We start from the raw sequence: 12,757 nt of genomic DNA, 5'->3' as shown, positions 1-12,757 counted from the left end.
CCAAGGACAAGGACTATATGGCAAGGTGGGGAGAAGCCGGAGCTTGGGAGCTCAGCCACTAGATAACCCCGAAGTTGGCAAGTCTCATTCTTGGCTGCCTCCCTCCTCCCCTCAGAAAGTAAGGTGGCTCCCAGGAGCTGTTGGGCAGGGAAGACCAAGATATATGGCGCTTTCACGTGGGGGCTGCTGTCTTCTCTTGACCCTCTATTCCAGTCAATGTTTAGCTATCAGCCCTCCAGGGAAAAAAAACAAAACAAACACAAACCACTTTGACGTGTAGCATTTGACTTCTATGGTATAAACACTTCCAGCATGGCTGAGTTTAAGCCACCGACATGACGCTGTGTGCATGAATTGAGGAGTGCATGGTGCACAGCGGGCTCTTTTTTTTAGTTTTCATTTTTATTTTAAGTTCCGGAATGCATGTTCAGAACGTGCAGGTTTGTTACATAGGTATACATGTGCCATGGTGGTTTACTGCACCTATCAACCCGTCATCTAGGTTTTAAGCCCCGCGTGCACTAGGTATATGTCCTAATGCTCTCTCCCCGCTTGCCCCCCGCCCCCCGACAGGCCCCGGTGTGTGTTGTTCCCCTCCCTGTGTCCATGTGTTCTCATTGTTCAACTCCCACTTATGAGTGAGAACATGTGGTGTTTGGTTTTCTGTTTCTGTGTTAGTTTGCTGAGAATGATCACAGCGGGCTCTTATGAGTGAGTACAAGCCAGCTCCAGCATGCCACAGATGCAGCATATGGCAGAAGAGGCTCTTACGACTCCTGGGCTGCTTTTAAAAACAAATACAAACCTGAAACAAAGGTAGACTTGAGTATTGCTCACTAATACTGAAACAAACATAACGTTGGCATAGCTCTGACTCCAGTCCCACCAAAGAAAGTTAGATGGGGTTTCCTCACTTACCCATCATCTGCCAACTTCCTCCTCTGTCTCACTGGCTTTGCTACTATGGGAATTGGATCTCTCTCTCTGTCTTTCATGGATGCTAGAAGGATTCATGGCTCCACGCGCTAAAGTCTCCCAAAGCATTCCTTTATCTGCTGGGACTTAAAGAAGACTCTGGCAAGAGATATTGAACTTTCTCAATTACTTGCTATTTTTATGTAGAACCTCAACAATGTGCAGAATCACCAATGTAACTCACACTACAAAGCAGACATGCAGAGAGGATATAAGGTCTTTATTTTTTCTGTTGCTGATCTGGTCTTTTTCCAGATCACTACTTGCTGCAGGAAAATTCATCGAATGTCCAATAAGTCTAAACTGAGTTTGATCTAGTCATCTCAACTGGCCATTTAGGAAATGTACTCTCAGTCTGTTATTTAGGGAGAAGTGTTCAGTCTTCCCTGGAGGCTCCCTTCTTCCTGCCTCTCTCACTAGGTGGTGCTGGGAGAGGATGCCCTGTGGTCCATGACGGTCCTTCCATGTGTGTGGCCTGGTGTCCTGGGTGGCTGTTCACCTTGCTGAAGTTTATGTCTGTCGAGGATGAGGGAGATGAACCTTTCTGTCCTTTTGACTTGGCCAGTGGATGCCCTGACAAGGTCTCCCTGGCTACTGAGGGCAGCAGACTGCTGTACTCTGCCACATCCCCCTCCAGCTACAGGCCCAAGGTCCAACTGCAGCTTTGATCCACAGAGACCTCTGGCTGCTATCTCTACATTAGCACCAACGTGGACCTGAAGGAAGCTGGGAAAACCAAATCTCAGCACCTGTCTCACCATGCTGAGATAATTTCCTGTGGTTGTACCCCAGAGGAGTGGGGGCCATGGCCCCTCCTTTGCCCTCAGTGCCACCCTTACTCATGAATCACACTTCTCCATCCTTCATGCACCAGGCCTTATCCTTCAGCTCCCAGCCTAGTCCAGAGCTCACATCCGACAGAGGACACTTCTGACCATGGCTTTCTCTTTCTCTCCTCCCACTTCCCACTATCTCCAGGAAAGAAAAATTGCAGATTTTTTTTTTTTGAGATGGAGTCTCACTGTTGCCCAGGCTGGAGTGCAGTGGTGCGATCTTGGCTCGCTGCAGCTTCCACCTCCCAGGTTCCAGTGATTCTCCTGCCTCAGCCTCCTGAGTAGCTGGGATTACAGGTGCTCTTTGCCACAACTGGCTAATTTTTGTATTTTTAGTAGAGACGGGGTTTCACCATGTTGGCCAGGTTGGTCTCCAACTCTTGGCCTCAGGTGATCTGCCTGCCTCGACCTCCCAAAGTGCTGGGATTACAGGCATGAGCCACCACGCCCAGCCAAAACTACAGATTTCTTGTGCACTTTCTCGGTGTCACAGCTTAGCCCTCTCCAGTGGGGATGGCGTCCCTTCACCTTCAGGAGGATGCTGTGACCTTAGTCCTCCAGGATGCTGATGGCTTAAACAGAACTCATCAGCATCTGAAAAATGTTTCCTTGTAGAAAAATAAACATTTTATTTTTATAAAAATAGAATAAAATTTTATTTTATCTTGACACAGGGTCAAAGTTGAATATTTTATTTAATTTTGACATAGCCATGTTGCCCAGGCTGGAGTGCAGTGCAGGATCACAACTCACTGCAGCCTCTTTGAACTCCTGGGCTCAAGGGATCCTCCCACCTCAGCCTCCACAGTAGCTGGGACTATAGGCACATGCCACTATATCCAGCTAATGTTTTAATTTTTTTTTGTAGAGACTGGGGCTCGCTTTGTTGCTCAGACTGGTCTTGAACTCCTGGGCTCCAGCTATCCTCCCGCTTTGGCCTCCCAAAGTACTAGGATTACAGGTGTGAGCCACTGTGCCCGGCCTGAATATTTTCTTGACCTTTCCTTTTAATTTCTTAGATAACAGATTCTAATTTCTTCAGGCAAACAGTTGCCAAGAACAGACCAGGAAAAGGAGTTTTTGCGCCTGGTGAAACAGGAGAGAAAATAAATGAAAATACCTTAATCATTAAAGCCAATTTCGAGTTTGCCAAGATTTAGAAAGATCATTGTATCTAAAGAGAGAGGCAATCATGTAGAATCAAATGGTAAATAAGCGACCCTTTTATTACCAAGAGGCCAGGCAAAGATAGCACGCCCTCCACCCACAGGGAGCATGGGGCTGGGACCGAGGCAGGAATGGAGCCCCTACCTGCAGAGACCCTGTCGTGCTTGGAGGCTTCGTGCATGTTGCCTCGCTTAGTTGTCCTAATAATCTTGTGAGATAGGTCTTAGAGTCACCCTTTTACAATGGAGGAAAACAAAGCTCAGAGCTGCAACAGCTGGCCCAGGCCACCCAGCTGGTAATGGTGAAGCTAGAATTTAAGTCCACTTTTGTCTGGGGCCACAGCCTTTTCTGGCTCCTACATGGCCCTTCCAGGCTGGGAAGGGGTAGACAAAGATGGAGATGGAAGAGGGACTCTTTTAGGACTTTTTTAAGGGGGCTGGAATTGTAATTTATTTTGCTTATTTTCTTTATGGCTGACCTCACTATGGCAAAACATTTAGTTCAAGACAGAGCTACTGAAAGGGCTTGATTTTGCTGTGAGATAAGAAAGCTCGGAGAGAAAAATAAAGTTCTTGAGGAAGAAGTTGTGTTGATTTAGCGACGTGGCTAGTGGGAGGAGAGGTCAGCTTTGGCTTCCAGAAGCTGTCATTAGTCCCTTGTCTTCGAATATCTCAGAGGAAGGCAGAGATCTGAGGATCTGAGCTGGCTGACAAAATATGAATAGCTCCCCTAAAAGCTCAAGTTTTCCTCTGGTTGGAATCCCGTTGTTCTGTAGGGAGTAGGTGGATTGAGGCATGTTGGATTAATAAAGTTATGCTGTGAACAAAATGATTGCTTCTGGGGTCCTGGACCCCAGAACTGTGCAAGACACAGTTGCAATTTGGTGGCAAGGAATCTTTCAAGGCCTGTACCTACAGCCTGAAATGCATTGAACTGAAGGCTTCCCCCTCTTTGAAAAGCAAGTGCTGCATGTCGATAATCTATACCTTTCTGTGACTGACTTCCATTCATCCAGGCTTCACGTATTTCCTTGGCGCCCACTATGCCTTGGAGTTGTGCCAAATGATGGAAAGCACTTCTGATTCTCTCCTGGATCCTTATTTTATTTATTTATTTATTTGTGACAGACTCACTCTGTCACCCAGGCTGGAGTGCAATGGTGTGATCTCAGCTCAATGCAACCTCTACCTCCTGGGTTCAAGCGATTCTTCTGCCTCAGCCTCCCGAGTAGCTGAGACTACAGGCATGTGCCATCATGTCTGGCTAATTTTTGTATTTTTAGTAGAGACAGGGTATCACCATGTTGGCCAGGCTAGTCTCGAACTCCTGACCTCAAGTGATTCACCTGCCTTGGCCTTCCAAAGTGCTGAGATTACAGGTGTGAGCCACCATGCCTGGCCCAGGATCTTCATTTTAACAGAAGCTTGGTAGAAAGGACTTGAAGACAAGTGGGGACATACTCACTAAGAGAAAAAGTAAGTCAGGGAGGTGGTTAACACAGAGTTCTCTTCATTTAGAATTTCCAGGTTGGGCACGGTGGCTCACACCTGTAATCCCAACACTTTGGGAGGCCAAAGCAGGAGGATCACTTAAGTCCAGGAGTTTGAGAACAACCTGGGCAACATAGTGAGACCCTGTCTCTGAAAAAAAAAAAAAGAAAAAATTAGCCAGGCATGGTGACACACTCTTATGGTACCAGCTACTCAAGAGGCTGAAGTGGGAGGATTCCTTGAGCCCAGGAGGTTGAGGCTGCAGTAAGTCGTGATCGTGCCACTGCACTCCAGCCTGGGCGACAGAGCAAGACCTTGTCTCAAAGAAAAAAAAATTCCTTAGGGCTGATCCTACTAGGTCGTCCAAAGGAGTTTAAAAGGACTGGTTCCTTTGGTGTCTGAGAAAACTTTATGTGCTGAGAAAGTGTCACAAGACGCTTAAACTTTATCAATTACATAAAAGGTTCTGGGGCTCCACTTTAGTAGTCAGAAAAAATATTTTTAAAGACCACAAAGACGAACTGAGGTACTTGTTATTCCTTCCTCCCCAACACTGACGCTTCTTTCTGTTTAAGGCGGGCTTTCTGAGCCTGATCCCGGCCTGGGCCTTCTACAGCGGTGCCTTCCAAAGGCTGCTCCTGACACACTATGTGGCGTACCTGAAGCTCAACACCAAGGTCAAGTAGCCGGGCGGTGAGGAGTCCAGCACAGCCTTTTCCTCACCAGTCCCATGCTGGCTGAAGAGGACCACAGGAGCAGACCAGCACTTCAACCTAGTCTGCCGGAGATGGAGGGGGCTGGGGTCACAGAGGCATAGAATACACATTTTTTGCCACTTTACTTGAGTCTGACGATCTCTGGGAAAGTTGTGGTGCCAATCTGTGCTGTCGTCTTGAAGTGCTCACATGTTCTCAAACAGGGTTCCTGAAAGACCCAGGAAATTGGTGTGAACCAAAAAGTGTCTGAGACAGATCTCAATCATTTAGAAAGTTTATTTTGCCAAGGTTAAGGACGTGCACCTGGGAGGCAGGTTTGTGCCTTTCTTCAATGATGATTTTGAAGGCTTCAATATTTAAAGGGAGAATATTGGGGAAAGAGGAAGAAACTTTGCAAAGGTATGGGCAGATAAGAGACAAGTGGTTGCATTCTTTTGAGTCTTTGATCAGCCTTTCACCAAATACACAATTCACATGTGGGAGGGGGTAGAGGAATAGTCACTTATGCCTTGGCTAGCTCAGTGACTCAGCTTTTTTACATTAGAGGAAGCAATCAGATGTGCACTTGTCTCAGGTGAGCAGAGAGATGACTTTGAGTTTTGTCCTTTCTCTCCATCTTGTGAAGATAAGTGATCAATTTACATTGTCAGGATAAAATTCAGCAGAACCATTTTAGGGTAAAGGTCTTGGGACACACAAGGAATTTCCTAGTGGGCAAATTGCGAAGGAGGTCTGTAGCTTTTTTTCTTTGTAGTCATCTTATTTAGGAATAAAATGGGAGGCAGGTTTACCTGACGCAGCTCCCAGCCTGATTTGTCCCATTGGCTTAGGGATTTTGGGGTCCCAATATTTATTTACCTTTCACACTGAACAGAGGAAGACGTCAGGCAACAGTTACATCAGGCCAGTTTCTGGTCTCCTCCTGACCCATATTAATGAATGCAACACCAGCTTTATCTATTTTATTTATATTTGGGGTTCTATGTAAGACTGTTGGTAAAAACAAAAACATAGGCTAGGATACTCAAAATGTTTAAAAAACCATTGCTCTAATGCAGGAGTTGGTAACTAGAATTGAGGTTTCTGAGGGTCTTCAACTCTTGGGGTGCTGGGGACACATGGAGTGATGTGTCCAGCCCTAGGTCTAGAATTATCTGAAGGACTGCATCCTTACTTGTCCGGAGATTGAGGGAGTTGTTGGCTGGGACCCCAGCTGGGGCTGTCACATGAAGCCCCTATGCATGGCCTCTCTGAGTGGTTGCTTGGTCTTCCTCGAAGCATGGTGGCTGTCTTCCAAGAATGAGCATCCCAAAGAAAATTGGGAGGAAGCTGTACTGTCCTGTATGACTTACCCCTGGAAGTCACGTGGCATTGTGCCCAAGCCCTCCCAGATTCAATGGGAGAAGATGCAAAACCTGCCATGGGAAGAGTATCCGATGGAATGGTGGATATTGTCATGCTCATCTCTAGAAAATGTGTTCTCCATTCATCGATCTTAGGGTAAGTGTTTGTCCTAGCATCTACCTATTATGGTGAATTACTTGGCCTTTCCACTGGCACTAGAGCGACTTATCAAAGTATAGACAGTGTGTTTCTAGAACGTTCCAATCAAACCCTGGTGAATTGGCCTTTCAGGAACAACTTCTACAACCAGCACCTTAGGTGAGAACAGAGACACACTTCAGCTTAAATGGCCTGGGGCAGATATTTAGAGGTAAGTTTTATTTTTTTATTTTTTTATTTTTTTGAGATGGAGTCTCGCTCTGTCACCCAGGCTGGAGTGCAGTGGCGCAGTCTCGGCTCACGGCAAGCTCCGCCTCCCGGGTTCACGCCATTCTCCTGCCTCAGCCTCTCTGAGTAGCTGGGACTACAGGCGCCCGCCACCACGCCCAGCTAATTTTTTTGTATTTTTATAGAGACGGGGTTTCACCGTGGTCTCGATCTCCTGACCTCGTGATCCGCCCGCCTCGGCCTCCCAAAGTGCTGGGATTACAGGCGTGAGCCACCGCGCCCAGCCTAGAGGTAAGTTTTAGATGTGTGATACAGGGGTTTTCTAGTGTAATAATCCTAGGTTGATTTGCATGGTTGTCCAACAAGTTTCCTGAGGGTTCTTAAAGTAAGAGAGAATTTCCTAACAGTAAAGGCCCCAAGACGTTGAAATGACTTCTTACGAAATGAGGGCAGAAAAACTCCATATTTTAAGATCTTTATCCTCATCATCATTAGTAGTAGATAATAGCTATCATTCATTGAACACGAATTGTAGTCAGGGACTATGTAAAGCCTCATAACAACTGAAGAAGTAGGTACTATTAGTATTGCCTTCATTTTACAGATGAGGAAACTGAGGCACAGAAAACTTAACTCATGTATGTGGGTTCACTTGACCAGTGAGTGGCAGAGCTGCGTTTCCCACACACCTTGGCTAAAGCAGAACAGTAGAGCCCTACGTCTGGGCTAAGTTTATTTAATCGAAATTAATGGCAAGGGGTGAACGCCGTGCCCTCAACTCTGTATATTTCACTCTCACATGTTGTGGAGGCAACAGGAGGGGAGCGAGGCTTCTGCAGCCAGGCCCATATGTCTGGATTTCAACACTGACCATTTTCCAAATTTACTGTCCTCTGGGAATCATTCAGGAACAGGGAGGCCTGCCAAGTTTCACTGACCTTTTGTTTCTGCGGAAGAGTACTGGGCTCTTGTTTCTCGCCTGATTCTCTTATCTTTGGAGGGCTTGGGACCCCAGGGCCCAGCATCAGAAGCCGGCCGTTTTGATAGACGTGTTCCCTCTGCGTCCTTGCAGCCTTCCATCTGTGCTACCTCCCAGGAAGCCGAAGGCCGCAGAGTCCCTTTCGGATGGCACTGGGAGCAGGAAAATGAGGTGATTATGGGCTGCTGCTCCAAGAAGTATTGGCAGCTGTTGCTGGGGCGGCTCCCTGGGGTGTCATCCCTTTCTTGCTCTTGTGGATGGGAACCAGAGCACCCCACTTCAAAGACTCTGTAAGCCAGGGCTTATCAGAGAAAGCTGAAGAGTCCAGGGTCAATTTTAATCAGTTTCTTGTGCTTCTCATGCCGAAAGAGATGACTGTCCTCACTATAGTTCATCCACTGTGCGGCGGGCTCAGCGGGGCCTGACTCGCTACTGCCCTCTAATGTTCTGGGAGAGAAGCTGCTGGGTCTTTCCTACCTCATCTGGTAGAAATTAGAACAGAGGCTAATTTGGGGAAAGAAATCTCTCCATTTTTTGAGCTGCTTTGTGTGTGTGCGCGCGCGCATGTGTGTGTGTAAGGGGCAGGGTCGCTAGGAAAGAAATAAAAGGAGTTGAGAGGAGGAAAGGACCTGTTTCAGTTTCACAGGCTCTGGCAAGGTGACTGAGGAAGCGCCAAGCCCCTTAGCCTCTTTGGGCTCTAGTTACCTCATCAGTAAAATTAGAAGGTTTTATACATGATTTATCCTTTTTATTCAGCTCTTATAGTCTATAAATCTCCAGTAAGTTGTGGAAATAAACTGTCTTTTAAAAATCTTTAAAAAACAATTTTCCTAATAGGATATACAGTGTAGAAAATATAAAAACTACGGAAAAAGATCAGAAAATAAAAATCCCAGCATTATCCCACCATCCAGAATGAACCACTCTTCACTGATTGTGAATTTCCTTTTATAATTTTCATGTGTGTGTTTTGTGTGTGTGCTTGTGAGTCTAAGGGTAGATTTTATATTCTGCCTTTCGTCTTAAGATTAAAGCATATTTCCTCGTGATAGTAGCTATTCCCAAGATGATTTATAATGTTTGCTTAATATTTGTTCATAGTACTGAACATAATTTATTTTGCCATCCCTTTTTTATGTACATTAAGGTGTTTTCTGATTTTAAAAATCTTATAGGCTGGGCACAGTGGCTCACACCTGTAATCCCACCACTTTGGGAGGCCAAGGCAGGATAATTGCCTGAGCCCAGGAATTCGAGACCAGCCTGAGACATAGTGAGACCCCTTCTCTACAAAAAATTAAAAAATTAGCCAAGTGTGGTGGTGCACACCTGTGGTCCCAGCTACCTGGGAGGCTCAGGCTAGAGGATCTCTCTTGGAAATGGAGGCTGCATGAGCTGAGATCAAGTCCCTCCAGTCTGGGCAACAGAGTGAGATCCTGTCTCAAAAAAACGAACAAACAAACAAACAACCCCACATAACCTTATAACAACATCCATCCTTGTATGTGCATTTTCTTGTTGTGATGTTTCAACTTCTTTTTATACTTTAATTCACATACTATATGATTCACCCATTTAAAGTATACAATTCAGTTGTTTTTAGTATAGTCACAGAGTTGTGTAACCATAATCACAATCAACTTTAGAACAATTTTAGAATATTTTCGTCACCCACATAGAAACACAATAGCCATTAGCAGTCACTCCACATTCCATACCCGAACCCCCCAGCCTTAGGTAACCATTGATGTATTTTCTGTCTCCATTGACTTGCTTATTCTGGACTTTTATTTTATTTTATTTTATCTATCTATCTATCTATCTATCTATCTATCTATCTATCTATCTATTATCTATCTATCTATCTATCTATCTATCTATCTATCTATCTATCTATCTATTTATCTATCTATTTATTTATTTATTGAGATGGAGTCTCACTCTGTCGCCCAGGCTGGAGTGCAATGGTGCAATCTCAGCTCACTGCAACCTCCACCTCCTGGCTTCGAGCGATTCTCCTGCCTCAGCCTCCCAAGTAGCTGGGATTACAGGAGTGCGCCACCACGCCTGGCCAATTTTTTTGTATTTTTACTAGAGACAGGGTTTCACCATGTTGGCCAGGCTGTTCTTGAGCCCCTGACCTCAGGTGATCTGCCTGCCTCAGCCTCCCCAAGTGCTGGGATTACAGGCATGAGCCACCAGGCCTGGCCGTATTCTGGACTTTTAATGTAACGAACATAACATGTGGATTTCTGTTTTTGGCTTTTTCCACTTAACACCATGTTTTCAAGGTTCATCTATGTTGTAGCATGTATTAGTACTCCAGTCCTTTTTTATTGCTGGATAATATTCTATTGCATGAATAGACCACATTTTATTTCTTAGTTCATCAGTTCATGGACATTTAGATGGCTTCCACTGTTTGGCTATTGTAAAGAATGCTGCTATAAACATTTGGAACAAGTTTTTGTGCAGATATATGTTTTCATTTCTCTCGGTTATTTACCTAGGAGTAGAATCGCTGGGTCATGTGGTCACTCTGTGTTTAACCTTTTGAGGAAATGCTTCACTTTTCCAAAGTGGCTGAACCATTTTACATTATCACCAGTAGAGAGTGAGGGTTCCAAGTTCTCTATATCCTCACCAGTACTTGTTCTTTTTCTGTCTTTTTGGTGATAACTATACTAGTGGGTATGTGAAGTAGTATCTCATTATGGTTTTCATTTTCATTTCCCTGACAGCTAATGATTTGAGCATCTTTCATGGGTTTATTGGCCATTTGTATATGTTCTTTGGAGAAATGTGTACTCAGATGCTTCATTCATTTTTAAAATGAGGTTGTTTGTCTTTTAATTATTGCTGTGTGTGCATTACCAATTATTTCCTCAGAGTAGGATTCCTGGATAAAAAGTTTAATTTTTTTTTTTTTTTCGAGACAGAATCTCACTGTTGTTGCCTGACATGGAGTGCAATGGCGCAATTTCGGCTCACTGCAACGTCCACCTCCTGGGTTCTAGCAATTTTTCTGCCTCAGCCTCTCGAGAAGCTGGGATTACAGGCGCCTGCCACCATGCCTGGCTAATTTTTCTATTTTTAGTAGAGACGGAGTTTCACCATGTTGGCCAGGCTGGTCTCGAACTCCTGACCTCAGGTGTTCCACCTGCTACAGCCTCCCAAAGTGCTGGGATTACAGGGGTCAGCCACCACACACGGCCAAAAAGTCTAAATATTTTCAAGGCTCTTTATATTTATTACTAAGTGATTTCTAGAGAAGTTGTATAAATATACACCTCCATCTTAGCAGTGGTTCTCGACTGGGGAACGATTTTGTCCCCCAGAAGACATTTTGCATTTTTTGCAAAAATGTCTGGCAACGTTTTTGGTTGTCACAACTCAGGGAAGGAGAATGCTCCTGGCATCTCTCATTGATAGAAGCCAGCAATGCTTCAGAACATCCGACAGGGCACAGCACTACCCCTACCCCCAACCAACACAGAATTATCTGGACCCAAATGTCAGTATTGCCAATGTCAAGAAACTTGACCTGTAGTTAATGGGGGTACCCATCTCAGTATTCCATTGTTTTCATCCAACCATTCTTTCTTTTAGAATTATGTTAAATCCTACCTGGCCAATGATTACCATTACACTATTGAATTATTGTCCTTTGGACCAGTATGTCTTTTCTCACTAAAAGCTGGAGTGTGAGATATTCAACTCACTCCCACAAGTATCTGTTGAAGCCCACTGTGGGTTATTTATTGCTAGAAACAGAGCAGGGTGCAGAAAATCAAGACAGTAACTCGAGGGCTGTAATGATAGTGATGAGTTATTACTATCTTCAATAGCTAATATATGTTATACACATGTGCACGTCCACTCATCACTGCACACCATGAAGTAGGTATTTTATTCATTAGATTTGAGTTCAGTTGCGGACTTATAGTTGTGTAGTAGAAACTTCAGCAGTGGTTTATAAAATAAGGATGTTTATTTCTTTTTTGCATAAAAATCCATAGGTAGGTAGTCCAGGGCAGGAATGGCAGCTCTGTTCCAGGAAGGTTTTAGGGCCCCTGCCTACTTACCACTACTCTGTTCCTATGGTGTCCAAGATAGTGGTGGCTACATCTCCAGTCAGCACATCCACATTCAAGACAATAAGATATTGTCTTGATGATGATTCAAGACAACAAGATGGAAAAAAAAGAAGCAAAGAGTGTATGCCTGTTTTATTTTAAAGAAGATTCCTAGAAGCTGTCACATGATGTACTCTTATTTCTCACAGGGAGAGTTTAGTCATACACCCACACCTAGCTGCAAGGGAGGCTGATATTCTGTAAGACTGTACACACATCTCAAGTCTTCTATTAGTGGGAAAAGGGGGTAACAGATAAAGAGGGAAACAAGAGCAGCCTCTGCACAACTTTTTCCTGGCCCTCAGAGGGAAGGATATAGAAGCTCAGGGACATTAAATTGCCTTCAGTTACATAGACTAAAAATGCTAGACCTGAGACTTGACCCCAGCTCTGTCTGAAAACAAAGTTCATATTTGTTTGTTCTCCTGCTCTGTCACCTCACCTTTCACTTAATAGTTTAATGAGCTACCAAGACATCAGTTGCACAACATGGCAGATATTATTTGAGTGTTAGAATACATGGCATAGAGTCCTGGCCATGGTTTGAAAAGCTCACTGGTGCCAACCCTTTGCCAAAGCTCAGGAGAGAGCACAGGGGAATCTGTGCAGCAGAGGCCCTCACTGGGGCAGGGAGTTTATCAGTTCATCAAAAAAATTGGTTAAAACTGAGAATCATAGGCAATAACACATTCCTTAAACATTTTACCTTAAAAAATTACTGTGGAAAATT

The 12,757-nt window shown here is 44.6% G+C and overlaps 1 protein-coding gene across 2 annotated transcripts in view; it reads left to right on the top strand.

Moving 5' to 3' along the window:
• The window catches only part of HSD17B3 (hydroxysteroid 17-beta dehydrogenase 3), a 54,497-nt gene extending 49,192 nt beyond the window's left edge, over positions 1-5,305 (top strand). The window contains exon 11 of one of the 2 annotated variants that reach the window (XM_032162661.2): positions 5,041-5,305. In XM_032162661.2, the coding sequence (XP_032018552.1) occupies positions 5,041-5,151 (111 nt within the window). In that variant the 3' untranslated portion in view covers positions 5,152-5,305. Of the gene's footprint in view, positions 1-678; positions 818-5,040 lie in introns of those variants that run through there. The other variant, XM_058445577.1, reaches the window with a different exon arrangement.
• Positions 5,306-12,757: the final 7,452 nt, after the last annotated feature.

This window comes from Hylobates moloch, unplaced genomic scaffold (genome assembly GCF_009828535.3).
Source record: "Hylobates moloch isolate HMO894 unplaced genomic scaffold, HMol_V3 SCAFFOLD_10, whole genome shotgun sequence".
NCBI classification, from domain to species: Eukaryota; Metazoa; Chordata; class Mammalia; order Primates; family Hylobatidae; genus Hylobates; species Hylobates moloch.
Note: the sequence above shows the minus strand (reverse complement) of the source record. Positions and strands in the feature narration are given on the sequence as shown.